Source organism: Orbicella franksi, chromosome 15, assembly GCF_964199315.1.
Source record: "Orbicella franksi chromosome 15, jaOrbFran1.1, whole genome shotgun sequence".
NCBI classification, from domain to species: Eukaryota; Metazoa; Cnidaria; class Anthozoa; order Scleractinia; family Merulinidae; genus Orbicella; species Orbicella franksi.
In genome coordinates, this window is record NC_138159.1 from 15242257 (window position 1) to 15261315 (window position 19059).

At 38.2% G+C, this 19059-nt stretch overlaps 2 protein-coding genes across 7 annotated transcripts in view; both read left to right on the top strand.

Moving 5' to 3' along the window:
• LOC145470627 (SPARC-related modular calcium-binding protein 2-like) overlaps positions 1-19059 on the top strand; it is a 40157-nt gene that overhangs the window by 12266 nt on the left and 8832 nt on the right. The window lies entirely within an intron of this gene.
• On the top strand, positions 12644-18686 carry LOC145470628 (uncharacterized). Its single transcript, XM_081454437.1, has one exon. The coding sequence runs from the start codon at positions 15158-15160 to the stop codon at positions 15845-15847; it is 690 nt and encodes a 229-aa protein (XP_081310563.1). The 5' UTR covers positions 12644-15157; the 3' UTR covers positions 15848-18686.

The window sequence follows — 19059 nt, forward strand, 5'->3', positions numbered from 1 at the left end:
GCCTTATATAGCGTCATCAGGATAACCGTTTTGGAGAACACTATATAGTAATTGAGTAAGGTCCCGTTACATATTCTTGATACAGGTCGAGCTGTTTACAAAAACAAAAAATGAGTGCAAGATTGAATAATTTAAGCCTTTGAGAGTATAAAATAAATATTTTACCAGGGCGAGGGCTTATGGCGGGAAAACTGTTGTGGGAAAGAAAGAAAACATTCCGTTGAATTTGCTCTACTAAGAAGTGATAAACAGATGCTATCTATTACAAATGAATGAATAAAGAGCTTAAGGGATATGGGAGACGGCCATCTAATCAGCTAATCAAAGTAATTTCTCGATGTATTTGCTAGATTCTCCATAGTGGATTTTTAAAGAATATGTAGAAACCTGTTGGGAGAATTAAATTCGCGCCTCTGCATAGTACAGTGCGGCAAACTTTTATGAGATTTAATTTCCTTGGTGGGACTTTCCACAAGCCTTTTACGAGCAGTTTGAAATCTAATTGAGTTTGATTATGCTCTATTTCGTGTTTCTATTAGCCCTGTGGCTCGTCGATAAAGTAGACGTACATTTTTGTTTATCTGATTAATTATCTCCCTTACTACTCACTTGGGTTACGCACCTCGACTTAATTTCTTTGTAAGGAATTTCTTAGATGGTTAAACCGGTACGGTCACGCAAGCAATCTTAGAAATATAATTTACTCCCACTTAATCGCCATTAACCATATAATCCCTGCCCAAGTTGACTGTTGTTTTCTTTTGCATATTTGCAAAGCAAATCGGCCACATTTCCAAGCAGCTTTACAATGTTTTTCCCAAGCCAGTTTGCAGACTGAAATAAGCCACAAAAAAAATTCCTGGAACATTTTTGTGGGAAGTAAGCATGCAACTCACAAAAATCAGAGAATTTTTTTGCATTCATTGATTGTAAGAACCATTTTTCTTCCAAACATACAATATATTAGAAATGTGCAATAAAGACTTATGCGTGGTAGTTATATTTTCTCATTAATGTTAATTGACTTTATTGAAAATATGTTGTTTAGGAAATCTAAAAATAATATTGGACGGAATTCAGAGAAAATGGCTTTACCTTAGCCGAGCAGTTTAAGTCAGTGAACGAATGGAATGTTTCATTTGATCGTTATGTTGAAGTTTGTTTCTAAACAAGACAACAATGAACTCGCGCCACAAGAATTAAAAACTGTTTTGATTGCCATATGAGTCAATTAAGAGATTTTTGTTTCTGTGTTTAGACTTGTTTAAGACTCTGGAACATGCTTAAGCTGTGCTTTAATTCTCTGACCGACACAAAGTACTATTTTTATATAGTTGTAAAACTAATTTTAGCTCAGTTTTGAGCCGGCAACGCCACACTGGTGAAGTTCTGAGAGCACACTCTGATTTAACATGAGCAAGATTCTCGATTTTCATTATGCCAAGACAACTTGTATTATGGCAAAGGAACAAATTCTGAATTGGGAAATGTTTATCTTTCAGAGGGTACACTTTCAATTTTTAGCACCTTAACCCTCTGAAATGACTATTATCGATGACTGGTAACACTCGATCGCAAGAACTTACAAACACTTAAGTTCCAGAATATTCATTAATGCATGAGTTGTTTACACTGTCATCTCTAGCTTAGTAAATGCCATAGATTTCAAATGTGACAGTTAGTAAAATTTTAAATGGATAACTTCGGCTGGGCTCCTTCGAGGAGAATAATCCAAACAAATTGAACAGCACGAGTTTCTCATGTGTCGAGGTTTTCAGGCACGATCGAAAACATTGATAGAACGAATACACATTTCTTTTACAGACATTAAATATTATCAGTGCGCATTTTAATAATTGGGTAAAAGTTGTCTTTCCTGCCTGTCTAAGCGAAGGATTTATTAATTAAAATTAAAAGGAAATTTTCTCTGTCTACCGTCTCTGTTCTGTGGTAGGGAAGGTTTCCTTTCTTAATCTTGTTTTCATCGACACCACAAGACGATACCACAAGACGATACCACAAGACGATAGAACGAGGGTATACTGAGACTGTCTAGGCTTCAAATAAGAGCCGGCAAAGTCATTGTTCCTGAGTATTTTCTTCCACTTCCAACGCAAACTGTCTTGGAAATCATGGGTTCGCCCTCGTGTTATCCTGTGTCTGAATATAAGGGAGGGAGGGTATGATCGTAGGTTACCCTAGTGTGTGAAAGATTGAGTAAAAGCTATTGAGCAGTACTTTCATGTGGTTCTGTTTAATATGCTGTACAAGGTGGTTCTAACTTTGAAGTCTGTGGGTGAAACCCTAGTGTGTGACCATTCAAATGAAAGCTATTGAGCAGTACTTTCATGTGGTACTGTTTTTTATGCTGTACAAAGTGGTTCTAACTTTTAAGTCTGTGGATGAAACACTAGATAGATAACCTTTATTTTAAAACAATGAGTATTAAAGCTACATGAGCTTGTGGGGTCGTTTGCAATTAACTAATCGCTAAGTAATTAAAAACTAAAAACTAGGGGTATTTAAAGAAAAAACGTTTGAACTTAAGTCAGCGATATATACAATAAGAGATTGTTAGCATAAGCACTAGTGTGCGGCCATTCAAATGAAAGCTATTGAGCAGTACTTTCATGTCGTACTGTTTCTTACGCTGTACAAGGTGGTTCTAACTTTTAAGTCTGTGGATGAAACACTAGTGTGTGCCAATTCAAATGAAAGCTATTGAGCAGTACTTTTATGTGGTACCGTGTATTATGCTGTACAAGGTGGTTCTTACTCTTAATTCTGTGGATGGAGCCCTAGTGTGTGACCATTCAAAAGAAAGCTATTGAGCAGTACTTTCATGTGGTACTGTTTATTATGCTGTACAATGTGGTTCCAACTTCCAAGTCTGTGATGAGGCCCTAGTGTGTGACCTTTCAAATGGAAGCCAATATGCAGTACTGTCATGTCGTACTGTTTTCTTTTCACCTTATAGCTTAGTCTCTGCTTGTGACACGTTTTTGTTTAAGTTCAAGCCAATAACCGGTGTCGCATTTTTTGTTACCTGATTGTTATCGAGGTTCAACTACAATCTTTGTTTAAATGATTTTTCAGCTGTTAGAAATCAAAGGAGTGTATTACAATTTGTGATCTTTGCACGATAGCATCTATAGTTTATCGTTTTAACGTCCTTGCACATTGCATTCGGAGGTTTATTAATGAACGAAGGGAGGAAATAGGGCTGTATTCTTGATATCCTGATTAGACAAGTGATATGATTGTTTTAATTTCCTTCCGGTCGTGCTTCTTTAAGTTTTCATGTCTACTTCAGCTCTAAAAACAACGGAAATTTAACTCTTAAACGACCCTAGGCGATTAACAGCTGATTGAACATGTCAGCTGCCGGAGAACATCTCATTTCAGTCCTCTTCTGTGAGACGAAACTTGACGCTGAGGAAACATTTGGCATCGTCGACTATCTTGTTCAGTTTTCTGGTTTCATAACAAATTAGCATTTTGAATTTTTCGCTTCAGAATTATAATTTTCTTCCTTAGTTATCTAAAACAAACTGATTGTAGAGCTAGCCGACACTATAGCATGGCATCGCCCACAAAGGTTTAATTTTTCATTTCATTAGCATTTGGAATTTTTCGCTTCAGAATTATAATTTTCTTCCTTTGTTATCTAAAACAAACTGATTGTAAAGCTGGCCGACACTAAAACATGGCAACGCCCACAGGATTTTAATTTTCATTTCGTTAGCATTTTGAATTTTCGCTTAAGAATTAGTATTTTCTTCTTGAATTAGCTAACACAAACTGATGGTGAAGCTAGCTGGCACTACAGAAACGCCCACAGAGTTTTAATTTTTAATTAAGAACCATTGATTTCTTTCACTGCAAAGCTCTGACCCCGTCTGCTAGTTGCAATGTGCCCGTTTTCCTTGCAATAAGTTTGGTTCGGTTACAAATTCAAGTGCTAGCACGCGTGCCCTTTAAAAATACAAGAGATCCAACAACAAACAAAACGAGCGTGCCAAGAGGATCAATTATGCGTTGTGTGGTCAATACAAATCAAACGTTTCAGAAAAAAAAAAAGTTTAAGTGAAATTTTTAACTGCCTTGTCCACCTAACACTACGCCGGAGAAATTTGAAAACGGACGAGGTTTCACTCTAAAAACGCATCAAATGTTTTCCGTTTAATTTGAAAACGTAACAATCACCGGTCACTTCGGATTTATGTCCGATAAATCATATGGTTACCGTGATGCCATCGTTTTCGAAAAGCTCCGTCCACACGAACACGAAAAGCTGGCGTTTTCAAATTCCTCCGGTTTGGAGAGTTTTTAGTCCTAGGCCATAGAAATGAAGCTGCGTTTTCAAAATTTCTCCTGCGTAGTGTGGACGCTGCGTTAATGCCGACAAATTGCGTTGAACGGAAGTTGCCTCACAGGAGTACTAAGGGCGTGATCGTGAAGGAAAGTCAATTCCTTGTCTACTCGATGGGCTTCTTGTTAGCAGCGATTAATGACCTATAAGGGTGCTGTTTTCTGCTATTAAAAAGCCATCACAAGCATTAAAGCAATACCATTTGTTAATGCATTTATAACTCCTTTAAATACCAAGCGCTTTATACAAGTTTTTAATTTCGTCACGAATTACCAATACGTTAAGCAAGCGAGAAAACCAGAAAATCATAAAGGAATGTTTATATCAGCTTCGAGAATTGATATGTTGAGTTTGAACTGCAAACGATTTGAATCACTGAGTTAAATACAAAAAAACACCTTTGTTTTTTCTATGCTTAAAGATCAATCACTCACGATCAACGGTCTTAGAATAACTTCTTCACTTACTGTTAGGCACTGGAAACTTATTGTTTACAAATTGAAATACTTAATTTGTTCCTATGAAGTTTCTGAGTAATATACCAGGGCAGATATCAACGTATTATCATAGCGATATCAGGTGGACCACAATTTGATATTTGCTTTCGCAGGTCGTGCCGTAATTTAAACTCTTTTTGTTCGTTAAATCGCCCTAATATCAGAGGTTTAGTTTCACGTTATCAAAATTTATCGCAGTCTTGAAACATGAATAAGAAGATCACACTCTACTATCCTCTAGTTTTTTGAGACTCAGTGAAAAAGGATAAATTCTGATGGTTGCTTAAGATGGTTTGTAACGGAATTACGTAAAAAGGAAAGGCATTGGCGTGCGTGTGTGTGATATGTATACCAAGGACAAAGGTTAGCTGATAAAATTAATAATGTTTCATTAAAAGCTGGGAGTACAATGACATATGTGTTTTATATCTGGCTCAAAGACAACGAGAGGATTGCCAAATGAAGGCCAGTGACCGCTAGGTTCTGTTTCATTATTCGAGAAGAACTTTAGCTTTTATCCATTCCAAGTTCACAGGCAAACAATGTCCCCTTTGTGAGATATTAAAAAGAACAGACAGACACGCGCAAAGATTGTGCTGCTCAATAGCTTTCATTGGAATAGTAAGAGCCGACATCACCACATTTTTTTTTAAAAAAGAAGAATAATTGGGTGTGTTTTTGTGCGGGTGTGAAAGGGTGATTTAACACATGGCGTATTCACAGCACAGGTGCCAAATTATCTGTCATCACTCTCATTATTTCTCGCAATTTCAGTGTCATTAGTTCATAAAAACTTCCGATTGAGCTAATCACCTTTCTCCTTGTGTAATTTTTGTCATGTGGGCATTTTGTTTATGTCTAGTACACGTCACTTTAACGGCATGTTCCCAGCTAAGTCACGAAGCCCTTATTTGCTCGTTCGTTCGTTCTATTCACTTTTTTATTCCTACAGTGTGTAAACGAAGTTTCTTTCTAATCACCATTGATGAAAAAATCTAGAAAAGAGGCTCGCATCGCGTTGTCTGTTTAGCTGGCAAAGCGTTGCTGAATTTTTTGTCTGGAATGCGGTGCTCTTGATCCATTCAAGACCTTTTCTTTCAACTACATACTTCTTCTAACGAGATTTAGTCCATCGTTTTGTCGACTCAGAGATTAATCGTCTGTCCACTTGCTAGCACTTAAAACCTTTTCATCCATCGTCCGGCTTTGGGGCTCGGTGACCCTTGAAATCTCAAACTGATTTTGTTGTGTTTCGAATTTCCGCTTCTAGAGAAACTGTCACTCTTCACAAGCGTATCGTGTAGTGACCTTTCGAGCCCTTCTCCTCTCAACTGTCGGCGCCATCTTGATTCGGGGCAAGCCTAGCGCAAATTGAATTTGAAAGACTTTCTAATAAATTATAGATGTCCTTTTGGAAAAATTCCTAAGGTCGAAAGACAACGACGCTATATAAAACCCGGGCGTTACTGAAATTTGATAGATACTACTCGTTTTATACAGTGATTCATAGTTCGGTTAAATTTAGTTTCTTAGTCGGAGGTTTCAGCAGTACTGGATCCTTTCCGATTTTGGACTAAATTGAGACTGTTCTGGAGTAAATTAACAAACTGTGTTGTGCTGACATAAATTTAATAGCGTCGGTCTACAGATCTGTTCTCTCTAAACGCCATGTGTGGTTGACGTATTTTTTTTTCTTTTTTTGATCCTGCTTAGCCATTCCCTCCGCCCCGACATTGAAATCGAGACTGCCAAAGTCCATCTTGAGTTAGCTTTGTTCAGTGATAGATTTATTGGTTTAACGTGTACCCTGATTGGCTAAAACTATGTTAATTAGACTATAAAACAAGGCAAATCTGGGTAGACCAAGTTTTATTTCTCAATTGCATGTTTAATTTAGTAAACACGCTGGTCATTTGAGAACACTTGGAAAAATTTCTGGTGTTCTCGAACGTTCCTGACGTTTTGTGACAGTGAATGCATGGCGTTGGTTTCTATATAGAGAGAGCATGCTGAATAAGTTAGGCTCTCTCACAAGACAGGTTGTTGACGACGGAAGAAACAGTTTTCATTGTTTTCAGTTAAACCGCGGAAAAAGAGTCAGAAAGCTGCTTGTGCATACACTATATGAAATATTATTGACATGAGCTGTAAGCAATTCAGCAATTCAATTTTTTTTTTCTTTAATTGGATCTCTGGATTACTGATCTCGCCCTGTTTCGTTAGTAGTTGTAGTCACGGCCGGGTAACTAAACTGAGAGCAATACAGCACATGATCTTACAATGGACTGTTTTCATTGCTTCGCGAATAACATATTTAGAGATGTTAATCAGTCCTGGTAGCCCGTGGGAGGTACGATCGAGGGGTAAGGATTCAGGCCGTGCCCGAAGTCGCTATATTGTGTTGTTGGGCAAGACACTTCACTCTCTCAGCTCCTCTTTCAGTACCCACAAAGCTATCAACGGGACCGATAGAACTGGCGGGGAAATCTGGCGAAACTGCCCGTCAGGGGAATATAATAATCCTACGATAAACTAGCATGACATCCAGGGGTGGGGGAGGGGTGGGGGGGAGGAGAGAGCAATGCTCCTTGCTGTTTCATGCTACAAAAACCGGAAAGGCTTTTGTTCTTTATCCAAATCTTTAGTTTCCCCATTTCTGCTAAATCCCTCCTCCAAGGAGAGGCTATTATGGCCGGTAGACTCATTTTTACGTCAAGAAATATTTCGTGGTACATTCATTCGGTTACCAGTTTAGGGAAAGTGAGAGTCGTAAATATAACGGAAACACAACTCGTCAAACCAAATTTCAGGTCATCAGTTTTAGAAATGCTTTGCCCTTTGTTATTTAATACTGAATTTGGAAGGTAAGAAGAGACCATTGAATTTCTTCAGTTAAAAGCTTGTAACGCCGATTTAAAACCACAGTGGCCATTTGAGATGAATTCAAGGCTTGAGTTAGTCTTGGAATGATGCCTAATTGCATAAGTGTTCAATTCAACAGTTTTGGGGCTTTATAATTTATCATCATAAGTGTTGCGTGCACATCGCTCTGAGTTCTTCAACAGCGCTAGCAGGAGGTCGGATTAAGAGTTTTTCTATGCAAATGCAGCGAGTGTCTTAGAAATAAAAAAATCCTTATATTAATATTTACGGGTAAAATAGATGTCGTTCTCTTTTCGCTTTCTGGTCCTTTCTACAGACGGCTAATAAGGAGTTTTCGACGTGACAAATGCACGCAAAAATTCGGAAGCGATAAATCTTGATAATTTAAAGACGGATTAATTTGTGGCATTGTACATTGTGGGCTGTCAAATCATCGCCTTACCGATTATCCGTTAAAAACCAAATGCCTCCTAATTCTTCCGGCATTGCACCAAAATACAAATATACGCACGAAAGGTTATCTGTAAAACTACTTCATACTGTTCAATAAAATTCTATATCCCATCTTCTGAGCCTTTTCTTTCAAGACGTGCTCGAAAAGCGAGTACGCCCAAATTAGCTCGGCCAAATTCTTTACAATTGACGGACTTAACCTTAGAGAGAGGAATTTCACAGAGGTATAATAGCTGTTGACTTAAACCAATTGTATCGTTCTCGGCTTTCAGTAGAACTTTGTTCCATGGAAGATTCTTATTCATTTTATGGCTATTTGCTGGCCAGTTTGTTTACACAAAATACACAGCCGGCCTTCCAGACGTGTAATCGTTTCACTAGTTATAACTCTCAAATCCAATAAATGTTTCGTTAGCCATTAATTTGTCTCTCGTCACTGTCAGGTGGATTCTTGAAAAGCAAACATGAGATTTCCTTCATTTGGAACTCAGCCCAAATGTTTCAAGCTTACACAGCTTATGTCATGCATATGCTATGGCACAAGTCCCAAGTAACCAAGGCCAGAGCAGCTCTTACAACTAAGGCTTTAATCTTTTCCTCCTTTTAATTCCTATAACACATCAACCATGATACTTTTAACCAGCGGTTGACTAAAAGGCGCCACGCGCACGTCGTGTATTGGTATTTTAACCTGGGTTCCTCAGTTTTATTTATCTGGGCAACTTTCAATTAATAATGCTAAATCACCACCACAGTCCAATTTCTTCTTCTCTTTCGCAGCCATTTTACTTTGTGCTGCGTCCCACTCGCAAAATTAACTTAGACTTACAGCTAACTAGAGATTTTCGATCCAAGTTCCCCAAACTGCGGTGAATTTAGAAGCCAGGAAAAATCGAGACACATTGAGAAAGCATCACAGTGTATGTTTGATAATTAAATTTACACGATTTCTTTGTTGTGATTTACCATACAGTACTAACAGATGGTTTTCTTTTTTTTTTGTCGAAACCGAATGCCGGGAATCCTTCTTAGTTTCTGCTAACTTTAACAGGTTCTAGATAGACTAATAAAGGCAGGCGCGGCGATTTGCAGAGGCCTGGATCGAGCCTAGCCTCGATGAAGGACTTGGGGGTTACCCTAAAAACACACCCTTTTTTCAAACTTTTCTCGTGGTAAGATTCAATTCCAAACCATGGCAAAGTATAAATTTTTAGAAAGCTTAAAGAACAAAGATTATGAAAACATATATATTTTTAGATCCTAGAACTGTATTGTAGCCTGACACCGGCCGATTAAATCTGCCACCTGTACCTGTTGGGGAATGCCAGGGCTTCTCTGAGAAAAGATAACTCCTACAAGAACCGATCAAAAAGAATAATTTTTAAATTTTTTAAAAGAAAACAAATAGCTCACTTTGTTAAGCAGAGCAGTTTTTGAAAAGTTTAAAACCGGCATGAAATGGTGACCAGTTAAATCTGATACAGAAAATCCAGAATACGTTTCAATGCATAACTTCGACACAATGATCTGGATGGAAAAGTTCTTTGCTTAAAACACAATACTTACTCAGAACAACAAATCCTGAAAATTTGAGCTCAATTGGACAAAACCTTCTCAAAATACCTTTTCTCAAAGGCAAAAATAACTCGTTTTGAGAAAGCGAGCTTTGAACTTACAGTAACAGAAATTCTAAAAATAAAACTTCAATACCGTATGATTCAAATTCCGATAAAAAACAAAACTTCGAATTTTTTTTACAGAATTTGAGGTTAACCCCCCGCCTTAACTTAAACAAGTCTCTCTCTCCAAAAGTGAATTTACAGACCAGCTGAGAAAGCTGCTGGCTGGAGTAAACTAGTAATGACCTAACATCACGTCCACAGGAGACAAAAGACGAGGCAAAAATCCTGGTCTCTGTGTGTTCAATAAAAACCGAGATAAACTCGCACGATGTGGGCCACTTCAGACTTGGTACAGACTTAATCCTTTATAAAACAAAAATGTAAAAATGTCTACTGAACATTGCAGTTAAGGTTGTTGTGTGCATATCACAGCAGTTCCGGTTTACTGATCAGGTCTGGGTTTCCATAGATAAACTTAAACACTTACGGCTGAGTTTGTTCGCGACGACGCAAGCAAGGTTTACCATCCCATTTTACTAACGCCGCAAAACAAACGCAAAACAACTGAAGCCGATTATGACTCAAAAAAATAAGACAATGTCCACGGATAATCTTGATCAGGAGAAAAAAAAATTGTGTTTGGTTTTGGCTGAGTTAGGTCGAGACGAATAAACAAGGTTAAGCTTGTGTGCTCCTCGCCTAGTCTTGCTCCTTTATCGGCGATCTTAGAGTCCTTGTAGCTGTCGTTCGCTATTTAAGGGCTACCATCACTATTCTTGATTGTTTGAGGGGTCTTTTTTTGTGGCGGATAGCGATGACAGCCTTAGGTATTAGCAGATCTTTCTATCTAAAATGCGCACGTATTTCAATCTAAGAAAGGCTTAAACGAACATGACAGTACGCGCACACCGGGTATGAGAATTGCCAAAATGCGACGCCTGTTGCATGAGCTATTTCATACGTCGCCCTTTTTCGAGAATACTTTTTCCTTTATTTCCCATTTTTCGTTGAAAATGACAGGTAGATTTTAACATTACCGCAATATGTAACTTTAATGAGACCTCTGGCCGCCATGTCGTGCGTGGTTTTAGAAAGTGCCCTTGTTTAATTAAAATGCGAACTTTGGCAAAGTCTCATTGTTTACCATACCAGTGAAAGACTTTTTTCTCTTGAATTATGGATGACACTAATTATTTATTTTAATTATATATCTCAATTTAATTATCGCCAGTAACAAGTCCAGACTGAGTTATCAAACACTCGTGCGTCTCGCGGATTAATTAACCCGCGAGTACTCCCCACGCCCCCGTATAGACTTCGGACCATGCATTGGCAACCGATATTGCACGCTCACGAGAAATCGCCGCACAGATAGTTACTTCTAACGATCAGATGAAAGAAACGAATGTGTCAAACTAATTTTATATTGAGATATGGGGTTAATTAAACTTGTTCTTCCTCTTTTCACACCTTTGAATGAGTGTGCATCTGCCTCTCCTACAGACGGAGAGTGGAAACGGTCACGCCTCTTTTACTAATCATGTTTTATTGCTGTCAGGCATCACTTAGATAACTTAGTATGTAACATTTTAGAGATATTTGCACGATAAGAGTAAGATAAATATGGAAGTGCGTGGAGGGGTTGAAAGAAATGGCTGAAAAAAAGCAGATTTGAGCTTTCTTCAGTTGAAATTCAAAAAAAGTATAAATGGGAAATGCCATCTCAGAATTAAAGTATAAAAAAAACACAGAATGTCACAATTATAAACTAAACTGTGGTATCTAAAAGATAGTAATGCTGTGGCACATTCTGTTGATCGTGGCATATTTAACGCAGTGATTCATCTTTGTGCGCGTTCCAAGACTTAAATTAACCTTTATTTCTTAAAGTAGTGTCAAATCGTGGTGTGTAACTTAAAATGTTTTTGAATGCATCAACTTCATGCATGATGACCATCGACGGCGAGGTACGCGTGACAAGGGATCGAGACAAAAAAGCACATAGTGATCTGAACTATGTTTGGACATAAAACGATACACATCAACCTCCCCTTTACCAGATCGCGAAAATCGAAAGATGTGGAAATTGTTGGAGCAGAAATTTAACTCATAAATTCTGTAGAATGTTGACAGACTGTGTCGAGGACGTGTCCATCGCGATGTGTGAAAATGCTAAAGCTTAAGCTTAAATTCATGTTTGGATGAAAAGGAATAGATGGCGACATATATGAAATTAGCGTGATCTACGGTTTTTGTTTGTTTTAATTATTCTACAGGCTTCAGTAACGACGATTTCTCTTCATTTAAGAATTCGACCAAGGAGGCAAGACTGCAAGAAATGACATACTAAGTTTATGATTAACATGTCGCAATTAATCGTCCAGATTTACAAACTTTCACCTACTGCATTAGGAACAAAAGGAAGAGTTGTCAAAGTCAAGCACGATCTCCTTCACATCGCTTTACAGGTAAATCAGAGCAACCTTTCTCACTGAAAAGGACGACGGCTCGACCAGTGTGACATCCCAGTGTTGTTTGTGGTGCATTGCACTCTGGTAAAAATTGGCGCAGTGCACTCTGGTTATATGCAATGCATTCTGGTCAAAAGTGATGAATTCGAAAATTCGTACCCCCTTCTATGTATTCTTCTTAAATCCTGATTATGTTGATGCTCGCTCGCTACGCAGCAACTACGCATTTCAAAAGGCTCAAATATGCATTAAAAGCGACTGAATAAAGTACATAAGCAGCAAAATTCCACGCCGGTAAGACCTAAAAGCTGGCACAATTTGTTTCGAAAGTGAAAACAGATTCTTAGCATTAAATAAGCTTAGCACTTCAATTTAGTCTGTTACCTTTCATTTGGGTCTTGCCCTGTGATATTTCAGTGAACTTTATCGATTCTGACCAACGCAGTTGTTGTTTGATGATGACCGACAATCTCGTTTACAAAATGCTTTACTTGACTTGCACAAGGCATATAATTTTCAGCAACGCTAGGTACTACCTTGGATCTTCCTGTAGACCTTTCTCGTTTGTCATAATTTTCCAGAATATAAACGGAATATAAACGACTTTTATAGAGGTGTTTTAGTACCCCGCAAGGAATATTTCAAACGAAAACTGTCTCGCTCGCTTTCCACACTTGTTAAACTTGTTTCATTCAACTCAAAAAGTGAACGCCGCGCCAGAAATTTTCCCGTCTTTTCCAACCATCACTTCATTTACATCAAACTGAAGTCTCCACATCATACAGTCGACTGAAGAATTTAAAGAAGCCCACTCACGGTATTTGAGTTATTTTGGCCACTCACAAAATTGCCTTCAAACTGAAGGAAATTTGAAAATAGCAGTTACCTAAGATCGAAAAACACCAAAGAGTTAATAATAAACCATAAAGAAAGAGGGATGGTGGAGGATGGAGAAGATTAACATGGATTGCAAACGACCAACCTGACTTTTCAAGATCGGCAAAGCGTGATGTGGCTCCTTTAACAGAGATGATTATGGCAAACTCCCCTCGTTTGTTATTTATCACACCTCGTATCCAACGAGGATTCATGGATTAACTGTCCTCCGCACTTTATATTCTTGACCCATGCAAAGAGATGAAGAAATAAAAATCAAGACGGTGAACCGCCGGGACTCCATTTTCCTTTTAGCGCTACTATTGATCGGAATCTCATTTCTCTATAGAATACTTAAACAAAAAGAAACACACTTGTTATGAGAATATACTGTGTGATTGTACGAATCTGTTCTCACACCCCATCGATTTTCCCCAGGGTTTAATACGTTCTGGCTTACAAAAAGGAAACCCGATCTGTTACCAGCCCTTGTAGATATAGATTGAAAGGAAGGAAAAAATTAACGAGAGAACTTGTTTGTTTATTTGTCTCATCCGCTCGACTATTCATGGACTGCTCATACCCGGGGGTACTCACCGATATTTTATGTGGGGATGTGAGGGTAGTTTTTTGAAATGGAGAATGTTTATCTTCGGCTAACCAGAGGAAGAACTTAAACCTTTGTGAAGGGCCGTAAATTTCTCGATGAAATGAGGAAAACAAATTGCCGGTTTAATTAAACATCATACCTAATTCCAGGCCAGAGTGTAAAACTCGTACCCTATTTCAGACCAAAATAGTGAAAAAAATGTATGCCTTTTTTAGACCTACCAAAAACAGCTTAAAAATTTTGGCACATTCCAATTTAGCTTTTAAAGAGAGTAGCCCTTTGTACATCCCTTTTACTGTAATCTGTTTACGAAAAAAATACGCGACAACTTTGCCGAGTAACAAAAGAGTACGCTTTATTTATTGCTTCCACGGTTGGAACCGAAAGCGCTTCGGTTTGTAAAAGTCAAAGCCGCCATGTTGTTTATTTTTTTTCCTCTTAGCAATCGGTCTTGCGCGTGCTGAAGAAACACGTGCACTCACTGTGCTGTGAAATCTAATTAATTATTCATGTAGCGTACGTGCTTGGCGAACAAAACAGCTGTCCTGTGCATTGATTTATAATTCCATTTAGATCACCCTGCAGGTTTTATGTTTTGTCCGTACCAAGTCAACCAGAAATTCAGATCTCGAGGTTTATATATAGAAATAAAGGTTAAATGGTTGAGGAAAGGCTCACTAAAGACGCAGGAAGTCAAACTGTTTTTCAATTCCGATCTCCACTTGAATTTTTAGTCTGATATCAGTATTAAGCAAGCAAACGAACTGAGCCATAGAATTGGGCAATTGTCTCTCCGGAACATATAATTTATAATATAGTTTATTGTTTACTTAATCAAGGGTTACCTTTCACTCAAACTCTTAAAATCTGCTGGGTATAAACATTTTAGCCCAATTCGCCTTGAGTTTTCGACAGACAAAGAAACTTAGACAGAAACCGAACAGAAAACCTGACGAGTTTGCGAATTCCGCATGAAAACAAACACGATCACAATCTGCATAAGGAAAATTGGCTGTATCTCCCGTGTGTGCAGATTTCGGAAGTATTTCGGTCGTGGAGTTGCATAACGATCTATCGCGTGTTCCAATAGGCTCGGCCGATCAGAAACTTAGCATGATAATTGACATTAGTTATATAACATTTTGCCTGTTGTCCTTCGCATTCTGTCAATCATGGTATTGTTAAAATCGCTTTGCGCACGCTCAATGGCTTGTTTTTCTGAATGACATAATCGCGTGTCAAAGGTTTAAGTTCAATGCATTCCGTCTTGTGTGCACTTTCAAAGGACGACTGAACATCGCTTCGTTTAGTCTGAAGGAAATCTCGAAGGTTTAGAACTCGTTATTACAAGCAAGCAACGTGGAATAGTTCTAATGGAAGAGGAGGGTTCGCGGGGCCTGAGGCGTTCGCGGAAACGTTCGCGGAGCGTAAGTTCGGATGACTCAACCTCGTCGAATTCGGAAAGATCTAAAGAAAAAACAACGAACGGATTTTGCAATGGCTCGCGCAAGTTGAGCGAAGATCCAGCTGTTTATGCTCGACGAATCCCTTATTTCGGCGAGAATTCGATCAACGATATCTTGAAAGTGGTTTCTCTTCAGTCGTTTTCGAATCCCCGCTTGTCGTTATTGAACGAAGGCGAACGTGATAGCCACAAGATGGCCAAAGGAGAGTCAGATTGCCAGTCTGACTCGAGTGAAGAATTACCTCGTAAAGAGCGCTCCAGCTCATCTAGCGAAGATACAGTCGCGCCTTCTGGACATTCACATCTCGCTTTCCCGTCAGGTAAATCTCGTGGCAGACGAGGAGATTTGAAGAATGGTAACTTAAGCGAAGGAGTTGGAAAAGATCAAAGATATTGGGAGAAAAGACAACGGAATAATGCTTCCGCTAAGCGCTCCAGGGACGCGAGGCGCGTACGAGAACTTGAAACTCAGATACGCGCTGAATATCTGGAGGACGAGAACTACCGTGTGAAGGTTGAAAACGAAGTTTTACGCGAAGAGAACGCTCGATTGCTCAAAACCATCGAAAGATTAAAGAATGCCAGCAACAAAGATTGAATTGACCTCAACAGAAATAAGACTATATTTTGTACGTCGTTCGCATTCCACCAGGCTAAAAGAATTGACTTAAATTGATTAACAGTCGAACGATTGTATCGTTTGACTTCGTAATACTTTCGTGGAGTCTTTCACGACAGACAAGTATTATAATACGTTCAATTGTACATGTTTAGTTCGCGAGCAGGGTGTGTGACGCAACACGTCCAACGCCTCTACTACCTTCCCGCCGAGTTGAATATATTATTATGTGTTCGCAGTCATGGTTGGCGATTTCGCTATCCGATTACAACCTCTGATGTGCCCACCTCCTATCAAATGTAATATTTTACGCTGGTTCAGTTGTGTTAAGAGAAATATCTGGTAAGGTCCGACAAATGTTACGCATTTTTCAGTGACTCGAAATGAATTTCGAAACTGTCTACTCACGCAGTGGTCTCGTGCAGTCGCAGATCGCGTGATGGCGAAAATGTCCGTGTACATTTCGGGCAGACAACCTGATAGAGGCACGTGCGTAGCTGAAAATATTAGCTTCCCAGAAACCGTCAATATATAAGATGGACACCACTTTGATATAGGACGCAAGTTTACTTGTCTGAAAAGGAGAGGACAAAGCTTAGCACTTGGGAAATGCTTTACACTCCGAATAATTTGCATTTTCTCGAAGAGATACTTAAACAGTCGGTCTGCTATTTTTTGTGAAATAACACAAGTGTTTAAGACATCACTGTGTATCAAATATGCAGTTTATGAAAGCTAAAGCTCATTAAAAAAAATATACAGGCAAAGAAAAGTTATTCTGAGAGAACTGTTGATATGTAAGCTTTGAGTTTATTGTTCAACATTTTTAGATGAAAAACAGCTGTGACGAAGTGTGGCCTTTGAATTTCATGCACAGAAAACTGTTGTCTTTATAATTTACAGTGTACATAACTTCAACACTCTGGGAACTTCTATTGTCACTTAAAATATATCTGAAATTGGGGAGACAGAGTCCTGTTGTCTTGTGAAATTAGATGCTTTAAATATCACACAATTATGCTTTGTTGATACTGCAGCATTGTATTTCATCACTCAAGCAAAGAGTTGTGAAATTTTTCCCTCAATCTCCAGTTCTAAGGAATAGATTGGAATCTGCCAGAAAAATAATAGTAAATTATACGTAGCTACTTTAAAATTTGATTGTCATAGACTCAACAAGGAAAGTTTTAAATGGGCTTTTAGTGTTTTGAACATAACTTGGCCTGTTTGTTACATGTAGTAGAAATAACTATGTTATGTGGTTTGTTCAAATCAAAAATCTGATACCACACTAAGATGGTTGTCTCTTGGAGAACTTCCAATAAAATAGTTGCAGCTTTAGTTCAATGTTTACTCTACCATAACACATCACTGAAACTCACACATTCATGGTGCGACAGCACATCACGACAATTTGAAATAACCAAGTAAACAAGCTGAGTAGAATTAAACTTGTGAAACTTTCCACTAGTCTTGGCATATTTTAATGAATCTTCAGTGTTTTTTTCTTAATCATGGTGATGAAAAAAACTGTACATATATCAGTCCTCTACCGCTACAATAATAAGTTACTCTGAGATAACTTGGTTATGTCTTGTTTGTAATGATATTAACATCAACATTGTACTTAAATAACCTGACAGCAGACATCTAGCTGAGAAATGTTATGCCCAGTGTGAGCACCTCAAAAGTGAAGTGAACAAATGTTGAAATAAAGTTACAAAGTCACCTCAAATGTTACTTTTCTTTACTTGCAAATGTAGCGATATTCGAGGTTCTGAAATTTTCAATTTTGTGATCAAAGTTTTCCTGAGTGAAGTATTTTTTAACTAGCCTGAGGAAAATCGACAGCATTGAACAAAACATCTCATTAAGTTAGCAAATTTAAGCTAACTTCCACTTTCACGAAAGAAATCTATGTGTGAACACTGCTTACATGAAAGCAATTGAATACTACTTTTATGCAGTACTATTTTTCTGTTGTTTTCATCAAAAAAAAATATTACTCAAGAATATTTTTTTTCAGGTTTGAACTTGTGTGGTTTTGGAATGACGGGGTGTATAATAAATTTCCCCAAAACCTGAGCTCCAAGAGCCGAGCTTGGTGCAAAGCAATGAGTTAAAAAAACCAAGTGCATAGAACACAAAGAAGTGGAACACAGCTTCAACACTCAGGCTGGGACTAATGGCACCTGGGAAGGGCTCTAAGAGAGCTTTAATGTTCATAAAATATAAAGAACCTTACTGTGCTTAAAGAAGGGAGGCACCTGTGTCTCTGTATCTATTATACTGAGACTACCGCTGTCAGACCAATCTTAAGGGTTTAGCTGGTGGGAATTTTTCAGCTGAGATTAACACCTTTTGATCGCCTGATTTCAATAAAGCCTGCAGGCTGACCAGGACCTGGGCCAATTTCAACCCACACACTCCAGCTGTCTTTTGATTACAAGTGGGCATAGAATATTTTTATATTTGCCTCTGGCTGCACTGCACAACAAAACTAGACAATTATAAACTTGCCACCAGACCAAGGTGTCAAAGTTGTTCAGACAAATAAAATTCAAGCTGTTATAATCACTTAACCAAACTGACCTCAGGGACAGCAGCGATTTGGAAAGATAACAATGTTCTAATTAACCTAAAAGGATTTTAATTTGGCTAGCCTTCTAGGGACAGATACCAAAACTTGCGATGAGCTCAATAGCCACAGACACAACAAGTTAGGACAATGCTATCTGAATTCTGACAGCATAAGTAAATTTAGATTTTCCAGATGGAAGCAGGTGGGGTAGTCTTCCCCTCTCCTCAACCCTACCTGTGCTCTACATAAGAAAGCTCGAAGTAAGGAATTATTTACTTGTAATTATCAGTTATCAAATTTGGGCTAAGAAAACCAGCATCTTGTATTTTTCCCCCAATATTATTTTTTCATTGTATTGTATTTGCTATTTCTCAATATAGTCAAAAAAATATTTTCAGTAAAATGCCCTGTGCGCTTCTTCAAAACTTTTTCACCCCTTGAAGAAAAACATATGAATATACTTATAGAGTTGCAGGGTGTTGTATATCACTGGTGAATTTACAGGTTCTAATTAATTTTAACAGTGATTCTTTGATGCATTGATAAGACTCTGACCGGTAAAAGGTTCTTACTAACTGATTTTGTTAAATTATTATAAATAAACATTATG